At 59.9% G+C, this 18,614-nt stretch overlaps 4 protein-coding genes across 11 annotated transcripts in view; 1 reads left to right on the forward strand and 3 right to left on the reverse strand.

Moving 5' to 3' along the window:
* The window catches only part of CNNM2 (cyclin and CBS domain divalent metal cation transport mediator 2), a 119,578-nt gene extending 117,949 nt beyond the window's left edge, over positions 1–1,629 (reverse strand). Inside the window, exon 1 of the mRNA XM_032694689.1 lies at positions 27–1,629. Within this exon, the coding sequence (XP_032550580.1) occupies positions 27–1,614 (1,588 nt within the window). The 5' untranslated portion in view covers positions 1,615–1,629. The remainder of the gene's footprint in view (positions 1–26) is intronic.
* Positions 1,630–5,571: 3,942 nt separating this feature from the next.
* AS3MT (arsenite methyltransferase) lies at positions 5,572–10,176 on the reverse strand. 8 transcript variants are annotated; one of them, XM_032695231.1, is made up of 11 exons: positions 9,763–10,176; positions 9,365–9,405; positions 8,735–8,862; positions 8,508–8,658; positions 8,299–8,435; positions 7,937–8,006; positions 7,625–7,706; positions 7,410–7,541; positions 7,145–7,287; positions 6,615–6,746; positions 5,572–5,763 (listed from the first exon to the last, which is right to left on the reverse strand). In XM_032695231.1, the coding sequence occupies exons 1-11, from the start codon at positions 9,851–9,853 to the stop codon at positions 5,665–5,667; spliced, it is 1,206 nt and encodes a 401-aa protein (XP_032551122.1). In that variant the 5' UTR covers positions 9,854–10,176; the 3' UTR covers positions 5,572–5,664. The 8 variants fall into 8 exon arrangements, with proteins under 8 accessions (XP_032551122.1, XP_032551123.1, XP_032551120.1 ...); XM_032695232.1 differs by having other exon boundaries at positions 9,735–10,176; XM_032695229.1 differs by having other exon boundaries at positions 9,365–9,431; positions 9,735–10,176.
* A 114-nt stretch (positions 10,177–10,290) lies between these two features.
* Positions 10,291–13,627, reverse strand: BORCS7 (BLOC-1 related complex subunit 7). Its single transcript, XM_032695236.1, has 5 exons — positions 13,469–13,627; positions 12,984–13,046; positions 12,514–12,557; positions 12,058–12,078; positions 10,291–11,624 (listed from the first exon to the last, which is right to left on the reverse strand). Exons 1-5 carry the CDS (start codon positions 13,607–13,609, stop codon positions 11,573–11,575), a joined length of 321 nt encoding a protein of 106 aa, XP_032551127.1. The 5' UTR covers positions 13,610–13,627; the 3' UTR covers positions 10,291–11,572.
* Positions 13,628–14,449: 822 nt separating this feature from the next.
* Positions 14,450–18,000, forward strand: LOC116790154 (steroid 17-alpha-hydroxylase/17,20 lyase). Its single transcript, XM_032694890.1, has 8 exons — positions 14,450–14,784; positions 15,294–15,432; positions 15,983–16,212; positions 16,422–16,508; positions 16,607–16,816; positions 17,061–17,230; positions 17,316–17,419; positions 17,629–18,000. Exons 1-8 carry the CDS (start codon positions 14,461–14,463, stop codon positions 17,895–17,897), a joined length of 1,533 nt encoding a protein of 510 aa, XP_032550781.1. The 5' UTR covers positions 14,450–14,460; the 3' UTR covers positions 17,898–18,000.
* The last annotated feature ends 614 nt before the right edge of the window (positions 18,001–18,614 follow it).

An 18,614-nucleotide genomic window follows, 5' to 3' on the forward strand; every position in this document is an offset into this window, starting at 1 on the left:
TGCCCCCGCCACAGGCACAAGCCCACCTTTCTTGAACTCCTCCAGCATAGCATCGAGCTTGGTGTCGTTGAACACAAAGTGCAGAGGATGGTTGTAGAAGCGGGTGATGGTCTTTAGTGGCGTGCAGTCATCGGGGTCCACAAAAGCCAGGTCCTTAACAAAGAGCAAGTCCACGATGTTGGAGCGGTCACCCTCAAAAACAGGGATGCGGGTGTAACCGCTCTCCATGATCTCAGACATAGTGTTGAAGTCGAGCACAGCCTCGGCAGCAATCATAAAACAGTCTCGGAGGGGAGTCATCACATCCTCCACAGTCTTAGTGCGCAGTTCCAGGGCTCCTTGGATAATGTTGAGCTCCTCCTTGACTAGATCGTTATAAGGGTCGGTGACCCGCAGCATCTCCAACAACTTCTCACGGTTATAGACCGTGCCGATCTCCTGGCCCAGGACACAGTCCAGCAACTTGCTGACGGGGTAGGAGGCCGGGAAGGTCATCATCATGAAAAACTTGGTGAGGAAGATGGTGTTGGCGCCCACGGCCAGGCCGTGCCGAGAGCAAATTGCCTGCGGCACGATCTCGCCGAAGATGACGATACCGATGGTGGAGACCACCACGGCCACCAGCCCAGAGCCGGCAATGTCATCCAGCAGGATGGTAAGTGTGGTATTGACCAGGACATTGCCGAGCAGGAGGGAGCACAGCAGGTAGTTGCCCTGACGCCGCACAGGCTCGATGCGCTTGGCATAGTTCTTTTCTTTGTCTGTGCCACAATTCTGCACGATGCGCAACTCCATGGGGTCCAGGGCCATCAGGCCCAGGTTGAGGCCACTGAACATGCCCGAGAGGCACAGGAGGAGAGAGATGAAAATGACTTGCAGCCAGAAGGGCAGCAGGAACTTCTTCTCCTCACCCACGATCATCTTGGTGTCCTCGCCGTCGTGGTAGATCCAGGTGGTCTCACCCCAGGGCGGGGGTCCCGCCGGCCCCTCGGCCCCTGCCAGCCCCCCGGGAGCGCCGGGCCCCAGGGCGGCGGCGGCGGCGGCGGGGGGTGCCGAGACGGAGGTGCACAGGTAGTAGGACTTGCTCTTCTCCGTCTTGCGCAGGGGCTTGATCTCGATCTCGATGATGCCCGAGGTGCGGCGGTTGAGCACGATGTGCGGCAGGATGATGATGTCCGAGGTGCGGATGCCGCAGCGCTGCGGGGCCCCGCCGCCGCTCGCCGCCACGCCGCCGGTCCCGCCGGCGCCGCGCCCCGCCGGCCCCGCCGCCGCCTGCCCGCCCGGCTGCCGCTCTTGCTCCGTGAAGGCGATGCGCGACCACGTCTCGTTGTTGATGTTCTGCCCGTAGACCCGCAGCTTCACCCGCGTCCGCTCGCTCACCCGCAGCGCGCCCCCCTCCATGAAGGAGACGTCGTCCGTGTCCTCCAGCCGCAGGCCGATGATCACCGTCTCCTCCGCCGCCGGCGGGGGCACGACGGCGGCGGGCGGCGCGGCGGCGGCAGTGGCGGCGGCCGGGGGCCGCCGGCCCAGGCAGCCGCCGAGCAGCAGCAGCAGCAGCAGCACCCGCGCCCCCCGGCCGCCCCCCGCCATGTTCCCACCGGGCAGCGCGGCCATCTTTAGTCAGGGCTCGGCGCCGCCGCGGCCCCGCATCGCCGTGCGACGCCTGCGGCGTGCCCCGGCTCTCCCGGCGGCGGCGGTGGCGGCGGCGGGCGCGGCGGCGGCGGCGGGCGAGGCGCGGGCTCTGCTGCCCGCGGGACCCGACGGGCGGCGACTGCCGGGCCGGGCCGACCAGCGCCGCCTCTACCCGCGCCCGCCCCGCCCCTCCCCGCCCCGCCTGCCGCGCGGGGGCGGGGCCTCGGCCGCGCAGCCGCCAATCAGCGCCCGCCGCCCCGCCAATCACCGCCCGGCCCCGCCCCCGCCGCGCACCGCCCCCTCCCCAGCCCCGGGGGCGCGTGACTCCCGTGTGTACGCCGCGCGCGCGGGGGCGGGGCCGGGCGCGCGGCAGCAGCCAATGGCGGCGGGGTCCGGGGGCGGAGGGGGCGCGGCCTTGGAGGGGGCGCGACCAATGGGGGCGCGGTGCGGCCGGCGCGCGGGGCGCTCGGCGGGAGCGCCCGCACGGGGCCACGGGGCGGCAGAACGAGCCCCAAGGACCCGCTACCACCTCTCTCCCGGCTCCCACCGCTCCCCCCACCGCCCCCGCCCGGCCTGCGGCGGCCGCCGCTGCCCACGGACCCGCCGCGCCGCTCGTTCCTCTCGGCGGCCCCGGAGCGCCGCCCCCCGTCCCTTCGCCGCGCCGGTCGGTGGTCGCGCAGCGCCACCTGGCGGCCCCGCCGCGCCCCGCAGACTGGCCCGACGGGGCTCGTCCCGGGATCTGCTGGCGCCGGGGTCGGCTCTCCTCGCCGTGCCCGTTTCCAGTTCGATGCGGTACCGTGCGACGGTCAGAGATCGAGCCGTCTCGCTCTACCTCGCCGGGCACCCCGCCCCTGCCCCGGCAGCTCCTCGGTTGTGTCGCGCCTGAGAGCGAAATTAACCACTGAGTATTAAATTTAAGCCGCGCTCCTCCCTCACCTCTCCTCTGCTCAGCCGCCCCGTGCCGAAGTTCAGCGTGAGCGGGGCCGGGGTTTGGAGCTCCCACCGGGCATGTTGGAAGCCCTTCCAGTTGCCCCGCTCCACTCATCCTCAGTGCATGGATTCACAGAGCGCTGGCACATCCGATTCAGGAAAATACCTGTAAATTAGTGTGTGCTCATGTCCCACCACCCCGAGACCCCGGCTGTTCCCAAGGCCTCGGCTGCTGTGCAGCGATCCCAGGTGGGAGAACAGACACCCGATGCCTGGCCATCATTGCTCCATGTCCATCAGTTATGAGGGATACGGAATGCAGGACACAGTTCAGCATCCCTGAGACACAGCCAGAGACGAACACCGGGAGCTGCCGGTATGGCTAGTGGTGGCTGAGCCCCTTTAGAGGAGATAAAACAGCTCCTGCTTTGTTTAAGCTCTTGGAAAATGGAAGAGTAAAGAATTGTGCAGGACGACCCAATACGGCAGCAGAGCACAGGGCTCTGGGGGCTGTAGTCACAAATCTTTCCTGGTCCCAAATCTCATTCGGCTCATCCCGAGGGAGTTCTGCAGGTCTGCTCCCCCCCAGGGAGGTGGCAGGTGTCCCTGAGCCAGAGTGACTTCCCACTAAACATAGTGAACAGGAACTCAGGAATCCCTTCTGTTTCCCCCCAACTTTGGGCCGCTGCGCTCACAGCACTTTCCCTGCCTGCTGTGGGAGGACAACAATGCTTCAGATCTCACAGTGGAAGAACAGGATTTGGGGCACCTCTACAATCATCAAAACACCCAGACCAGGTTGTTGGACAGATTGGTTTGGGGTTCCTCACGTGGGATGGGGCTGCAGGACCTCCTCTTTTCATGGATTGAGGGCTAAAATCCCCAAGGCTGCACAGGTACAAGCAAAGCCAGGCAGACAGGACACCCCCACATCCACAGTATGGTGAAAATCCCTACTCTAATGTTCCAGATCAAAGTCAAGTCCTCTTAACTGCTTCCTCCCAGACATGCTGAGAATTTGGAAAAAAATAGTGCAAATGCAGTGCCATTTAAGCTGTGGCCTTTTTCCCTATGCACACGAGAGGGGAGATATCATTGGGGGTGCATCTCCTCCCAGGCAAGTTGAAAGGATGCAGCAGGGATTTATGTCTTTTTAATGAAGGAGTTTGCAGGCAGGACCCCCTGCCCCATCTGCTCTTCCATTCTCACTGGGAAGGCTCTCTTTGATAGCAGGAGCTAATTGCTGCAGATCTCCAGGGGTGAGCTGTTTGGGGGATTTTGAGGAAGTCTTTGTAAGTAATAGAGGAAGAGAGCTATGCAGGAGAGCATTAAGCAGCCTCTTGGTGGTATTTTCAGCAGGTCCCATCACTGAGGTCATTCCACACAATTTCAGAGCTCTTCATGCCTACTGGTCACAGCCACCCCCAAGGCTGCTCTGCAAGGGACCCTTACCTGAAACCACGTAATACATGCCCTGATGATCCAGATAACACCAAAGATTCTTTTTTTAAATCATGGCATAGCTCTAAACCCAACAACTTATGAGTTTTTGTAGACCACATAGGTCAGGCTCATAGTCTAGTCCAAAGCCAAAGGGACAGGCTGGCAAGGTGACTTTCCAGGAAACCATATTTAAGGGCATTACTTATATATTTAATCTCTAAAATATTACTTAATTGCTGCCCTGGCCTAGTCAAGCATTCTAGGCTGATAAACCTGTTTCTGGACTTCCCATCACTGTGTGACAGTCGGGTATTACCTGTTCATTCATGCTTTTCATTCCAGGTGTTCTGGAAATGTCTCCTGAACACTTGGACCCTCCTCAGCCACTGCTACTGCTACTGCAGTGCGTCCTTGGCACTGGGCCACGTTTATTTTTTAACCCAAATTTTACTGTTTGCTTTCTATCTTCCCCCACGCCACAGCAAGGTGATATTTAAATAGCATAGAGGGGAAATTTGGCCCCTCCTGGAAAATCAGTGTGAGGGTGGCTGGAAATGGTCCCTCATTTCCAAGCACAGCTGCTCACCCAAGGGCTGTTCAACAGCCCCCAGCCTTTCCCAAACAGCGTCTGCAAGCCAGAGCATGCAGGATTCCTGCTGGGCAGCAGGAGTGCAGCCCATCACCTCCCACCGCAGCCTCGAAGCCCTCGCTCTTTGCTCACTACAGGATGGGGCCAGACGCGATTCCGCTTTTCCAGAAGCGCCGTATTTCCCTGCAGAACTCCACAAGTGCGGTGCCTGCAGGGGACTCGAGGCTTTCCCACTAGATGGAGTCCAGGGGAAAACAGAAATCTCAGCGACGCTGCACAGGGAAGGAGAGAGCAATTCCCATCTGGAACGAGCTGCAAAGCACGGGGAGCTGCGCCTGGGGCATCCCCACCCTGAATGCAAATAAAGGGGACATCCTTCCACAGCCTGTGCCCCACGTTGAGTTCTTGATGGAAAAGCAGGGCTGGCTGAGCCCCCAGGAGCTGACCAATCCTTCTTGCCCACCACCCTGGGGAGATGCTCACCCTATGGGGAGATGCTCACCCCACGGGCAGCTGGCATGGACTCAGCATGGCAGATGCTTGCATATGGAGGGTTAGCACAGTAAGATCAAAAGAAGGAAAAGAGCAACTGGGCTGCTTATTGCTGTGCCTTTCACTTCTCAGAAGCATTTAGATCTGAGCTGCGAGCTCCCCAGGACCAAAAACTGGAGCCAGGCTGACACAGAGGCGGGGAATGCTGCAGGATCAGGTCCCCACAGGCTCAGCACCAGCACACAGTTGCTGCCAAGCACACGCCAGACCTGCCATCTCATGTTCAGGGACCCACAATCCCTTTCCCACAGAGACTGTCCCAGCCTGTGTGCCCAAGCCATGCGGCCACTGCCAGCCCCACAGCAAGGGGACCCACAGGACAGCTGTCTGTCCTCACTGCACCCAGGCACAACCTGCCCCACCACCCCTGACATGGAAGCGCAGCATCCCCCAGGCCCTGTGGTCCCAGCCACAAGCACACAGCCTTTGAGCTCAGACATTTATTTGCTCTCTGGTGAAAAACACACCACTGGGGCCATGTCCTCCTGCCTTGCTGGCATCTGCTGTTGTGTGGGCGCTCAGCAGCACCCTGGAGGACCACAAGTGCCACGAGGACAGCAGGCAGGACCTGGGGCTGCCAGCTGCTCCAGCAACTGGAAGGGATTGCAGATCTTCTCCTGGAGGGCAGAGAAAAACCCAGGGCAGGATCAGGCCAGAGGGAAGCAAGAGGTAACCTGAGAGTGGCATTTCTCCCTTTCTCAAACCCTGCCAGTGAAGAGCAACCCAAGCAGACCCCCTAAGCTCCTGGGTCACTCTAGCTGCTTTACTCTGCTATGAGGAGGAAGCCAAGAGTTTCTCTGAGACTTTGGCTCTGCTTTTATCTCAGAAATGCCTCCTGCTTGGACAGAGACCCAAGAACATCTCCCCTCCCCAAGTACAAGGCTGCGTTTCAGGGATACGCAGCTGCAGGGCATTATCTCCCTTGCCTCTCCTGGCCCATCTACAGGCTGGAGGGACCACCAAGGAGAAGAAAGAGGTTTCCAGCAGATAGAGTGCTTTGTGCTGCAAGGTCAGGGTTGGCAGATAGGGCCAATCTGCTCTCCCATCAGCAGCTGGGAGAGCAATGGGCAGGAAGGAGCTGCAGGGATGGGCCATCACCTCCTCCGGCAGGCTGTACACAGCCACTCCCCTCAGGGGAAGGATGTCTGCTCTTGGGAGACCTCAGAAAAGTCCAGCTGTTAGCCTCACCAGTCCCCATGGACATGTTGGGAGGGGGCAAGGGGTTCTTACACCTGGTGGTTAGAGCACACCCCTCTTTGGAGGGCTCTGACTTGGGCTGGGGTACAGTTTGTCCACACTTAGCACCAGGCACCAACCTTGGTGCCCCATAGGCTCCTGCCTGGTCCAGAAGCACTCGGGTGTCTTGGTATCATTCCATAGCCCCTCTGATACCCCAGGGCAACTCTGATGGCACAGGACACCCATGTCCCCATCCCTGAACCCAGCTCCAGAGCTGCCTGCTACCAACCTTCGCCCCCTTGCAACAGCTGCCCTGCGCTGCTGTGGCACTGGTCCCAGCTTGGATCAGGAACTCCTCTGCAAACCTGGAGCTCCGCAAGATTGCAGCCATCTCGGCATCCACGTCCACCACCTCTCCTTCCTGGGAGCAGAGGAACAGTCACAGGGCTGGGGTCCTGCATACCTGTCCCAAGGGGCCCCAGCCACCCAGCCAGACAATGCGGGGAGAGAAAGCAGGGGCAGATCTTGGCCCAGAACTCTAGAGAAACACCCACAACAACCAAACAGCGGGCTTCAAACCCTCTTAGGAAGCCACCATGGATGTCCTGCTCCTACCTTTATTGCAATACAATGCATGGATCTGTAACCCTTTCCTGCCCATTTGCACTCCCCTGGATTTATACAGCCCCTCTGCTCCCACTCATCACCCCTTTGACCAAAGCCTGCTCCCCAAATCACAGAGGACACTCCTGAGTGGCACTGCTTCATCAGCGTTAACCCATCCCTACAGACCAAGACTGCTTGCAGGACTCCCTGCACCTTGAAAGTGAAGTTGGCATCAAACACCAGCTCTCGCTCGTGTCCCATGATCCCGCCGTTGTAGATGACCTGGCCTGGCCCGGCCCGGCTGCCACCCGGCACCTTGAACAGGCGGAAAGTTGCAGAAACAAAGCGACAGTCTCCTACAAGGGAGAGGTTGGTGGGCTGGGCACTGAACATCCAGGTTGGGATCCAGCAGGGCCTGGGATCCCAGCACAATTCCCCCCAGCCACCCGGAGCTGACACTCCCTGGCTGGACCCTCACCGATGATGCCCTCCAGCTCCTTGTCTCCGATGGTGATGGGGCTGGCAGTGACCAGGCACGGGGGGCTGAACCCCACCTCCTCAGTGATGCTGTACAGGTCTCTCCAGTACAGGGCTCCTGCCAGGCACTCCCCTGGCACGAGACCACAGACACGGGTGATGGAGGCAAAGGTCCAGCCCCCCATCCCATGTCCCCCATGCCAGAGCCCTACGCACCCCACAGCACCCTGTGCTTCCGGATGGTCTCGCTCAGGCGCTGGCTGGCGTAGACATCGCTGAAATACATCTCTCCCCCGGGCTGGAAGGCAGTGAGGAGTGAAGGGAGACCCCCAAGAAGTAAAGGGACAAAAGGGGAAATTGGGAACACCCTAATGCTACTCTGCTTGGCACCCTCTGCAGAGGTGCCCTCCCGTGGCCCCATCCCACGTCTCCACCTTGCTGCATCCCGTTTGCTGCTTCCCAGTGGCACCCTAACAGCAGGGCCACCCCAAGCCTGCTCTGGTGCCCTGGACACAGGCCCAGCATCACCTTCAGCACACGGAAGGCCTCCTGCAGCACGGCCTTCTTGTCAGGGGTGAGGTTGATCACGCAGTTCGAGCTGGAAAGGGAGAGACCAAGGCTTATTTGCACTCTCTTCCCCACCAGCTGCTGCACATTCACCAGCTGCTGTGTGTCCCATCGCTTCACGCAGGGTTTGGAAACATCGACTTGACCATGAAAAGGGCAGTTTGTATATTTCCAGACTCTAGCCCAGGATCTGCCTTGGGATTTCCCTACTGCTAACATGTGCTTCTGAAGCAGGTGACCCAGTGGGATGTGGACCCAGACTCCCACCCACAGCTCCGGGGAGCAGCAGGACTGGGGGTGACAGTGCCCTGCATGGTACCTACATAACAATATCGTAGCTCTCATCAACCAGCCCAGCATCACCCAGCTTCTCCATGTAGCCATGGAGGAACTCCACATTCGGCTTTCGGTAGCCAAACTTATTCATGTGGTAGGTAATGTGCTTCTTTGCCACCTCAACCTGGTAGGAGAAAGGGAACAATGGTGGGGGGCTACTGGGAGGATGAGGGGAAGACCCAGTTCTGCACTGTACCTGGCCCTCGGTCATGTCTATGCCAGTGACGTGGCCCTGCTCCCCGACCAGCTGGCTCAGCAGGTAGCAATCTCTGCCACTGCCGCAGCCCAGGTCCAGGATCCGGCATGACAACAGGCACTCCGGGATCACCAGCCCGCAGCCGTAGTACCTGGGCAGAAGCCAAGCTGTGCCTGGTGGAGACAGCCCATGGGGACACAGCAGTAGGAAGAGATCCCGGGGTTTACCTGGCCACCACCTCCTCATGGACACACTCCAAAGCATCTCTCACTGCCTTGGGAAGGGGCCTGGCCGAGGTGACACACGCATTGGTTTTGAGGTCCTCTGACTTCTGCAGCTCTTTGCCATAGTAATCCTGAGATGGGAAGGACAGGGACTATTAAACTATGGCAAGTTGTGCCCTGGGAACTCCCCATGCTCCAAAATATGGGGGCCATGACTGTGCTCAGCCTGTACATGCCCTAATGTCCTCCAGCACTGGCATTCTCACTTCCACCCAGCTAAAAATTAGACTAATATCACATATTCCCTTGCCTCCATCCTCCCCAGCTCCCCTTGCTCACATGCGCATATGTGTTTGTGCAGGAGGGAATTTAATTCCCATTTGCAATAACTTTGTAGGCTGCAGCCACCACTTCCCTGGCCGAGGAGGGTGGGGGGAACGAGGGCAGGGAAACGCCAGGTTGCTCAGCCCTCCCCCCCCCACCTTTGGGAAACAGGAGCAAAGCTGCTGACTGCACCTGACATTTTCCTCTGGGCCCCAAACAAGCTTTATCCTCTGATGGCAGCAGGGACCCCAGCACATCCCCTGTCCAGCCGCCCCGGCCCCCGCCCCCAGCTCCCGTAGCGCCCCTCACCTGCACCTCCTGGTGGATCTGCTCTCTGCAGAGAGTTGCCACTGCAAGGAGAATGTAGGGCTGGTGCCTGACACCACAGAGATGGGCACTACATCAGGCCCTCCTCAAGGCTCTAAACCCCACCTCTTCCCCCAGATACCGGAGCACTTTTTGCTCTCCCCCAGCAGAACCTAAAGAGACACCCCAAAACTTGCAGTCTAGTAGGATACTCCTGGGGGCACCTAATAACAGTCCCCCCCTCCCTCCAAAAACACCATCCCAGTTGCCATGAAGGGATGACCCTCCAAAACAACCCTGTAGGGTAAACCCCCTCTCCCTGCTTTGCAGAGAGCCCTCTGGCCTGAGGGTGCCCCCAGGGCGGTCCCAGCACCCGCAGCAGAGGCCCCTTGCTGCCATACTGCCTCCAGTTCCAGCGCCTCGGACGGACTCTGCCCGGCCCGGGCCATGCTCCGCCCCGGCATCCCGTGCCACCCCGCGCCTGGCTTTCATCCCGACACGAGCTCCTGCCTCGCCCAGACCCCAGGCACATGGCACTGCAGGCACACAGGCACGGCCAGGGGAACTGGCCCCGCTCCCATGGTGGGCATGACCCCATCATTCAGTTTGTGCCTGCATCCACAACCCCAAACCCACTCTGCTGCCTGTCCCCCAACAGCTCTGCACCTCCGTGGTGCAGCCCTGTCCCTGCTCGCCCCAAATGCAGGGAGATATAAGTTTAATGCCACAGGGCTGCTCCAGCCTCTGCAGAGGACAGGACGTTGCAGGGGATGAGCCACCTGCAACAAGGACACACTGCCTCTGCAAAGATCCTTGAGCTGAAGCACGATGGGGGACACTGGGGGCAGAGACCCACCATCCCAAACAGTCTCCCTGCCACACAGGAACTGCCACCATTGGCATCCAGCACAGACTCCACTGCAATTTGGTGGTGTTCAGGACAGCTTTTATTCCCAGCAAGAATATTGCAGCTTCTCCAGCACCTCAGGGAAAACCCTCACTCCCATTGCAAAGCTGGGGATCAGGACCCCACCCAAGGCAAAAATACCCACCATGGCCCCTGGGCTAACAGTGGCACCTTCATGGGGATGCAGGAGCTGTGGTGCCATTGTGTGAAGCCCAAACAGGCAGTGGCCCTGGCAGGAATGATGAAATCCAGCCCAGGAGAAGGCTCTGCAGCACAGGAGCCAAACCCCAGCAGTGCTCCAACAGGAATGTGGCAGGCCAATGCCCACTCTCAGCCTGACTGCTCCTATCAGCTGGTGAAAAGCACACTCAGGGAAACAAGTGCTTCCCGTGCACTCCAAGTGCTCCAGATAAGTGACATATCAAAAACAAGACACAGTGTTTATAGCCTGGGCCTGGTGTAACTCCCCAGGATGTGAACAGGTCACTAGTCCTCAACAGAGCGATGCAGAACTGGGCACACCAGCTCATGATGCTCTCCTGCCTACTTCCCAGTTGGGCCTTTGGATACCTTCCCAACCAGATACAAACACACACTACAGCCAAGGCTGCTTCATCAATAGCTGGAGCAGCAGCCCAGGAAAAAGAATGCAGTTGAAGGCTGAATGCAGCGCAGATGGGCTGGCAAGGGGCTGACATTCCAAATTCTGGCACAGTGGAAAATAAGATAACCTCCGAGCAGGATGCTGGCCAAACAACATCCACCTAGACCACTGGTAGAGTGTGTGCCCAGATTCCTGGTTTCAGAAATTCTGGGCTGGGACTGGCACCTCAGCCAACACTGAAGCACTTCTCACCCACCCAGGCACTTGCAGCTCCCACTGATTAACATGCCCTAAATAAACTGCACTCTGTGCCACCTCTGTGGCTAAATACAGACCAGTGGCAAGCTGCAAGTACCTGCATTTAAACCCCACAGCTCAACTCTATGCATTTCTTTCCAGGGTTGCTGGTGTGAGCAGAGCACCTCACCCTACATGGCAAGTAAGCAGACACGGGAATTGCTGAAGGGAGCAAAATTTCAGGTGGGTTAGTTTCAGCTGGGCACAGGTGAGCATTCCGGAGCAGAGGTGTGGATGGAGGCACATGAAAGGGGACCACATGCCCAGAAACACAGACTCTACACATATTCCAGCTGACATCCAGCATGATCCAGACATAGTTCTGAACCCCAGGGCTGGATGGTAGAGGATGTTTTGCTTCCCTCAGTGCCAGTTGAGACATCCTCATGCCTTTGGCTCCCCTTCACTTCAGCAAGTGATTCAGCTGGTCCTGAAGGTTTGACGACCGCTCGACGCTGGGGACCAAGAGGAGATTTAGAGTGAGATCTGCTCCCCAGACTGTGCTGTGCTGCCTGTGCCCAAGGGACCAGAGCAGCTCAAGTGCTGACACTACAGCAAAGAGAAACCCTGAGGCTCCCCAACCCTCTTCCATGCCCCACAAGGCAAGCCTTACTTTGTGCACCCTGCTCTACACAGCTCTGCTCCACACCACCCCCATCTCCTATCACAAGCAACCTCACAGGCTCTATCATGTCAATGAATAAACTGATGGTATAAATCCCACCTCTTCACTCAAATTCCCATCTCTTCACAATACTGAAACACTATCCTGCTGGGCCAGCATCTACTTCAAAGGAAGCTGCAAACACCTTTCCACTCTGCTTTCTGCCATCCTACTCCATCATTTTTCCCTTTCCACACCCACGTGTCCCCCAGAGTGGTACTCACTTCTTCTGAATTGCTTCTTGCCTAGATGAGAAAAGGAAAGATAAAAAGAGCATTACAAAAACAAAATCTCAGTCATGATGTTATGTTAAAGAAAAGGTACTTGAACAATGGCTCAGGAGACACACAGAAATCCCCTGTTTCTGGATTAAGGCCTAAGGGACAGCAGTGGCACTGGCTTCTTCCCCTTAGCCCCAGATGTGTCACACATGCTCATGGGCAACATGGTACATGGCAAACAGGAGGCAGAAATCTCAGCTCCCATTCCAGAACAGCCTGAGCTGTACCAGTGGAGCTGAAGAAGGCTGGAAAATTCCAGCTCCAGGGTCTGCTCAGCTTTGAAGAACTGGAAAAGAGGGATCAGTCTGAGTGGGCTTCATGCAAAGTCTTTAAGGAGAACAGAAAAGGATTGAGGGATCCACTCAATCCCTGAGAGAGAACATGGTGTCCCCTACTTACTGGTACTGTAGATGAGTGGTTATTATAGCCATTTTTCTTAAACTCTGTGGAGAACAAAACAAAGAATAAATGCTTGCAAAATCACAGTGCAAGCTGTCCCAATACCCTGGGGAGTCACAGCCATCACTGTATCACTGCACTGCCTACAAAATACCCCCGCCAGTATCTGTCAGCAGTGGCACACTCTCCTCTTCTTTCCCAATGACAGGCACAGATATAAGTGCTTTGTTTCAGCCCACAGTCCCTCCAGCTTCCCATCAGAGAAGTCCAGCTGGATGGGCTGCAGGGCACTGGGGAGGCAGTGGCACACGTGGGTTTGAGGAAGCACCAAACTATTCTGGTCACCAGGCCTGCTTAACGCATGTATTTCATTTCAGGGCTCCGCGAGCACGTCTGCAAACTGTTCTTATCACCCTCCCCTGCACCTGTCCCTGGAATCGCTCTTGGTCGAGCAGAAGAACACAGCTTACGTCTTCCGAGTGCAGGATGGCATCTTCTTGCATCACCATGTTCCTCGCAGCTTGACCCAGGAGCTAAAAGACAAATGCACAGACCAGGCTGTGAGGCAGCAGCTCTGCATTTCCCGAGGCCCCTGTGACGGCTCGCAGGGTGACACTCGGGGTGACACCCCGGGGAGCACCGTGGTGCCCTGGGCCCAACATCCATAGGGAGCGTCTGAGGCACCGCTCCCGTCGGTCACCCTGAGAGACAACGTGAGGCAGGGGCAGCCTCCCGCCTCCCAGCGCTGCCAGAGGTACCGAGAGCCCCGCGGCGCTGCCCAGCCGTGCCCGCATCCCGGTCCCGCTTTCCGGTCCCTGCCCGACACGGGGATGTGTCCTCGCCTTGGACTACAGCTCCCAGCATGCCCCACGCCGCCGTTCCCGGCGCTCCGCTCTGCACCGGTGGGGCTCGCCTGGGCCCTGTAACCAGCCGTCCGCCGGCACCCGCCGCTCACCTCGGCGCTTCGGGAGCCCTTCAGCACCTGCTTGGTGAGGGCGATCACGTCGGTGCCGCAGCTTGTCACCTTCTCGGTCAGAAGCCCCTTCACCGAGTGCCCGAAGCGCGCCTGGGCGTCCGCCGCGCCCCCCGACGCCATCTTGCCCCGCCCCGCCCACCCCCCGGGAGCCGCTACGGCGAGCGCCGGGGGCCATAAGGATCCTGAAGGCGAAGGGCCCGCGGTGAGTGGGGGCAGTGCTGGGAGGGATTTCTGTTCCCAAGGAACTCCGCCGGGACACATCAGCCTCGGACATCACCGCGGGCACGGGCATCCCGAGGATGCCCAGGGCTGCCCAGCACTGAGTTTCTGCCCAGCACTGACCAGAGTTTCTCAGCACTGACCAGTCCTCACCGGCACTGGTGAAGACCGCCCAGCACTGTCAAGTGCTGCCCGTTGCTCCCCATCACTGACCAGGGCTGACAACCGGGGATGCTCAGGGCTTCTCAGCATTCCCAGCCCTGACCAGTGTTGTCCAGGGCTTCTCAGCACTCCCAGTGCTTGCCCAGCGCTGCCCAGACCTCCGCACCTGTGCTGCCCATTCCCTCCCGGGCACATCGAGGTGCTCCCAGGGTGGGGACGGACCCCGGTGTCCCACGAACGCCCCAAGCTGTGCCCATGGCACCCAGGACAGACCTCGAGGGCTCGGCTGTCCCCTCACCCCCCACAGGGCCCTGGGGATGGAACCCCAAGGACAGACCCAACCCTGGGCATCCCCTGGCCCCCAGCCCGCTGGATGCAGCTCCCCCATGGCCACCCAGCGCGGCCGTGGCCCCGCTGCCCTCGCCCCCCGCCATGTGCCCACAGCTGCAGAGCTGGCCACGGGCCCAGGCCCGGCTCCCCCCTCCCCGTCCCCCCGATAAGGAGCCGAGCCCGCCTCAGGGTCAAGGCGCGGCCCCCGCCGGCGCTATAAGGGCCCCCCGCGCTGCCGCAGCCCCTCAGCCGGCCCCGCCATGGCGCTGCTGGGCGCCCTGCTGCTGGCCCTGGCCCTGCTCTGCACATGGGGGCTGGCCCGACGGCGGGACCCCTCGGGAACAGGGACAGGGACGGGTCTGGGGCGCCCACGGAGCCTGCCGGCCCTGCCGTTCGTGGGGAGCCTGCTGCAGCTGGCCGGGCACCCCCAGCTCCACCTGCGGCTGTGGCGCCTGCAGGGACACTACGGCAGCCTCTACGCCCTCTGGATGGGCTCCCACTACGTGGTGGTGGTGAACAGCTACCGGCACGCCAGGGAGGTGCTGCTGAAGAAGGGGAAAGACTTCGCCGGACGGCCCCGCACCGTGAGTCGGCGGCAGGTTTTGGGGGGACCCTTCCCACGGTGGTGTGGGATGAGGCGGGGGCTGCTCCCAAGAAAGGCACCAGCACCCAGCCGGATCCTTCTCCTCTCCCCATCCTGCCCGCAGCAAGCCAGTGGCAGGGCAGCCCCTCAATGCCTCGTTCCCCAGGGTGAACCCTGGGCATCCTCCATCCCAAGGGGGCCTGTTTTCCCCACAGCTGGCTGCATCTTGGGACATGGGGACATGGGTTCAGGTATCATCAGGCTCCCCACATCCCCTAAGTTCCCTGGGCACCCTAGAACCCTTGACCCTGGCACCTGATCCCAAACGCCTCTATCAGTCCTCAGCCAGGGGGAAAGCAAAGCTCATAGCCCGGGCTTTGTCTGCCTGTGCTAACCCCCAGCCCCTCAGACCATCCCTGGGATGAGGTGAGATGATCATCCATCCCCCCATGTGTCACCCTCACAGAGCTGCCCTGCAGCAGGGTGACCCTGGGACTGCCTGTCCCCCAGGTGACCACAGACCTGCTGTCCCGGGGGGGCAAGGACATCGCCTTTGCCAGCTACGGGCCCCTCTGGAAGTTCCAGCGCAAGCTGGTGCACACTGCTCTCTCCATGTTTGGGGAGGGCTCACTCGCCCTCGAGAGGATCAGTAAGTGCCTCCCACCAGCCCTCAGGCTCCCTCCCAGCTCTGGCTCCCTCCTGCACTTAATCTAGGCTGGACTTCTCCTTCCTCTGATTCCCTGGGAACCTCTGATTCCCTGGGAACCAAGGGGAGATCCTGACTCAGCTCAACCCCCCCTGGCATCCCCTTGCCGAGCAGGCGCTTGGTCCCTCTCCTTCCATCCCTGCTACTTTACCCACACCTCTCCCCACACATTTTTTGCCCTCAGCTTTAGTTCCCCTCAGTCATAGATGGGGACATTGAGGCATGCTATTCTCTGCTCCACCCAGGAATAGCACTGAGCCACACTTAGAGACTTCCCTGCATGTCTCCATCCACCCTCCTCCTCCCAGCACCCAGCATTGTCTCTTCTGCCCATCCCAGGCCCTTGGGGCTCAGCCCTGGCAGGAGGTGCTCTGCAGGAAGCACACCCTGAATGAGTAGGGACCCCTCCTTCCAGCCCCGAGCTGCCCCCTTCACCCCTTGGCTTCACCATCACCACCTCAGCACCCCCTCACCTGCCTCTCCCCCACCTCAGTCTGTCGGGAGGCTGCATCCCTGTGTGAGACACTCAGCGCTGCACAGGATACGGCCCTGGACATGGCCCCTGAGCTCACACGGGCTGTCACCAACGTGGTCTGCTCCCTCTGCTTCAACTCCTCATACCGGCGCGGGGATCCCGAGTTCGAGGCCATGCTGGAGTACAGCCAAGGTATCGTGGACACCGTGGCCAAGGAGAGCTTGGTGGACATCTTCCCCTGGCTCCAGGTGAGCAGGGACATGGGGACTGCCTGTTCTTCTCACCTCAGACAAGAGGAAGGAGCTGGGATGTCCTGCAGGAGCCCCCCAGAGTTAGGAGGGTTCCTGCCCTGGTATCCCAGTATCCTGGTTGGCATGGAGAGACTGCCTGGGGACCTGCAAGGGCTGGGCTGGGCTCAGTTGGAGTCCCTTGCTGTAATGTAGCTTCTCTCCCCTAGATCTTCCCCAACAAGGACCTGGCCCTGCTGAAAAAATGCCTCCAGGTCCGGGACCAGCTGCTCCAGCAGAAATTCACTGAACACAAGGTGCCAGTGGGGCCAGGACAGGGAGATGCTTAGGAGCTGCAGGGTGCTGGAGCTGGGATATGCCCAAGACAGCCCAGCTTACACGTGTCCCCTGGCAGGAAGCCTTTTCTGGAGACACTGTGAAGGACCTCATGGATGCCCTGCTGCAAGTGAGGCTCAGTGCTGAGAACAGCAGCCCCCCGGTGCCAGGGCTGGAGCTGACTGACGACCACCTCCTCATGACAGTGGGGGACATCTTTGGGGCTGGCGTGGAGACCACCACTACTGTTCTCAAATGGGCTGTGCTCTACCTGCTCCACTACCCTGAGGTAGGGTCTGCACCCCATGGCAGGGGGCCTGAGCTCCCTCCTGCACCAGGGACATCGTGAGGGGCTTTGGGGGAGGGCAGATGCCAAAAGAGATGTCGGGCCCTGCAAACAGGATCAGGCTGTGGCCATTTTACTTCTGCCCTGCACAACCTGACAGGACATGGTGGTGATGATTGGATGTACCCCACTGTGCACAGGGCAACCCCTCCCTGGGCTCCTGCCCCAGTCCTTGCTCCCTTCCCAGGTCCAGAGGAAGATTCAGGAGGAAATGGATCAGAAGATTGGCCTGGTTCGACACCCCCACCTCAGCGACCGCTCACTGCTGCCCTACCTGGAGGCCACCATCAGTGAAGTGCTGCGCATCCGGCCCGTGTCTCCCCTGCTCATCCCACATGTGTCCCTTGCTGACACCAGGTGAGACCCCGCGGGGGTGCAGCCAGGTTGTGGGCAAGTGACTTGTGGGAGGGAGCGACTGTCTCACTCTGTGTTCGCCTTCCAGCATTGGGGAATACTCCATCCCCAAAGGCGCCAGGGTCATCATCAACCTCTGGTCTGTGCACCATGACGAGAAGGAGTGGGACAAGCCCGAGGAGTTCAATCCTGGTGGGTTGCCCCCATCCTTCCCAGGTCAGGGGATGGCAGGGTGGGTGCAGCCCTGGGGGAGGCTTGGTGGTGGGAGGTCAGATCCTGTTCCCACCCGTCAGGGGCACTTGCACAATCTCTGCTTCTGCAGCTCACGGGAGGGACACACACGTGATGAATTCAGGCAGGTCTCAATCCCTGCTGATGGCAAGTACCCCTTCCCCTTGCAGGCCGTTTCCTGGATGAGCAGGGCCAGCACATCCACTCGCCCTCACCCAGCTACCTCCCCTTCGGGGCCGGGATCCGTGTCTGCCTGGGAAAAGTCCTGGCCAAGATGGAGCTCTTCCTCTTCCTGGCCTGGGTGCTGCAGAGGTTCACACTCGAGTGCCCCGAGGACCAGCCCCTGCCCTCTCTGGAGGGCAAGTTTGGTGTTGTGTTGCAGGTGCAGAAGTTTCAGGTGAAGGCCCGTCTGCGGGATGCCTGGCGAGCGGCCTCATGATGAGAATGAGCCCTGGATCCCAGGGCTGGGACAGGTCCATAGAGGCCATATCCTGCCTGCCCTGTGGATGCGGCGTTGTCTGAATAAAGATGTTCCCAACACAGCATGGCTCCAGCTATTTTTTGGGCAGGACATGGAGGGCAGGGGAGGTGTGGGATGTATGGTGGCCCCACAACTTTCTGTGAGCACTGGGCTGAGCTGGGAGGCTGTGGTGCCTCTGTGGGGCTGCTACCAGTGGAATGTGGAGTGGGGGGCCCATGCAGAGACAACCACGAGCTGTGGAAACTAGCCTCTCCCACAGCTGACCTGGGGAGAAGGGCCCACCCCAGCCAGGAAAAGTGGGAAAACGACCAGTGGGCAGCTCGGCAGTTAGGGATGCCCAGGCTGTGCCCAGTGGCTGTGACCCTGGGTGGGTGACCTTGGCTGGCCCCTGCCTCAGTTTCCCCAGTGGGAGGCAGGAGAATGAACGCATTGCAAGCTGGGAGTTGAGCCTGCCATGGGGCAGGGAAGAGCTCCCCCAGCCCTGCCTTTCTCTGCCCCATCCCAGGACAGTGTGCCCCAACCATCCCCAGTGGGGGCTCCCATTGCTCAGGGACATGGAGGAGCACCCAGAGGTGCCCGTACCCCACAGGCTGAGCTCAACTGCAGGCCCCCAGACCCAGTGTGTGGGCACCATGGAACCAGGGGCTGCCGAAATTCCCTGTGCAGCAGTGTGGC

This window comes from Chiroxiphia lanceolata, chromosome 8 (assembly GCF_009829145.1).
Source record: "Chiroxiphia lanceolata isolate bChiLan1 chromosome 8, bChiLan1.pri, whole genome shotgun sequence".
Taxonomy (NCBI): Eukaryota; Metazoa; Chordata; class Aves; order Passeriformes; family Pipridae; genus Chiroxiphia; species Chiroxiphia lanceolata.

Excerpts from the sequence above, each read along its gene's own strand:
- LOC116790154 (XM_032694890.1), top strand. The coding sequence starts at position 14,461 with ATGGCGCTGCTGGGCGCCCTGCTGCTGGCCCTGGCCCTGCTCTGCACA. Across the intron at positions 16,817-17,060 it reads ACCTGCTCCACTACCCTGAG|GTCCAGAGGAAGATTCAGGA; the intron begins GTAGGGTCTGCA and ends CTCCCTTCCCAG. Across the intron at positions 17,420-17,628 it reads GCCCGAGGAGTTCAATCCTG|GCCGTTTCCTGGATGAGCAG; the intron begins GTGGGTTGCCCC and ends TTCCCCTTGCAG.
- BORCS7 (XM_032695236.1), bottom strand. The coding sequence starts at position 13,609 with ATGGCGTCGGGGGGCGCGGCGGACGCCCAGGCGCGCTTCGGGCACTCG. Across the intron at positions 13,047-13,468 it reads AGGGCTCCCGAAGCGCCGAG|CTCCTGGGTCAAGCTGCGAG; the intron begins GTGAGCGGCGGG and ends TTTGTCTTTTAG. Across the intron at positions 11,625-12,057 it reads CAAGAAGCAATTCAGAAGAA|CGTCGAGCGGTCGTCAAACC; the intron begins GTGAGTACCACT and ends CTTGGTCCCCAG.
- AS3MT (XM_032695228.1), bottom strand. The coding sequence starts at position 9,893 with ATGTGCCTGGGGTCTGGGCGAGGCAGGAGCTCGTGTCGGGATGAAAGC. Across the intron at positions 8,007-8,298 it reads GAGAGCTACGATATTGTTAT|CTCGAACTGCGTGATCAACC; the intron begins GTAGGTACCATG and ends CTCCCTTTCCAG. Across the intron at positions 5,764-6,614 it reads GCTGTTGCAAGGGGGCGAAG|GAGAAGATCTGCAATCCCTT; the intron begins GTTGGTAGCAGG and ends TCTGCCCTCCAG.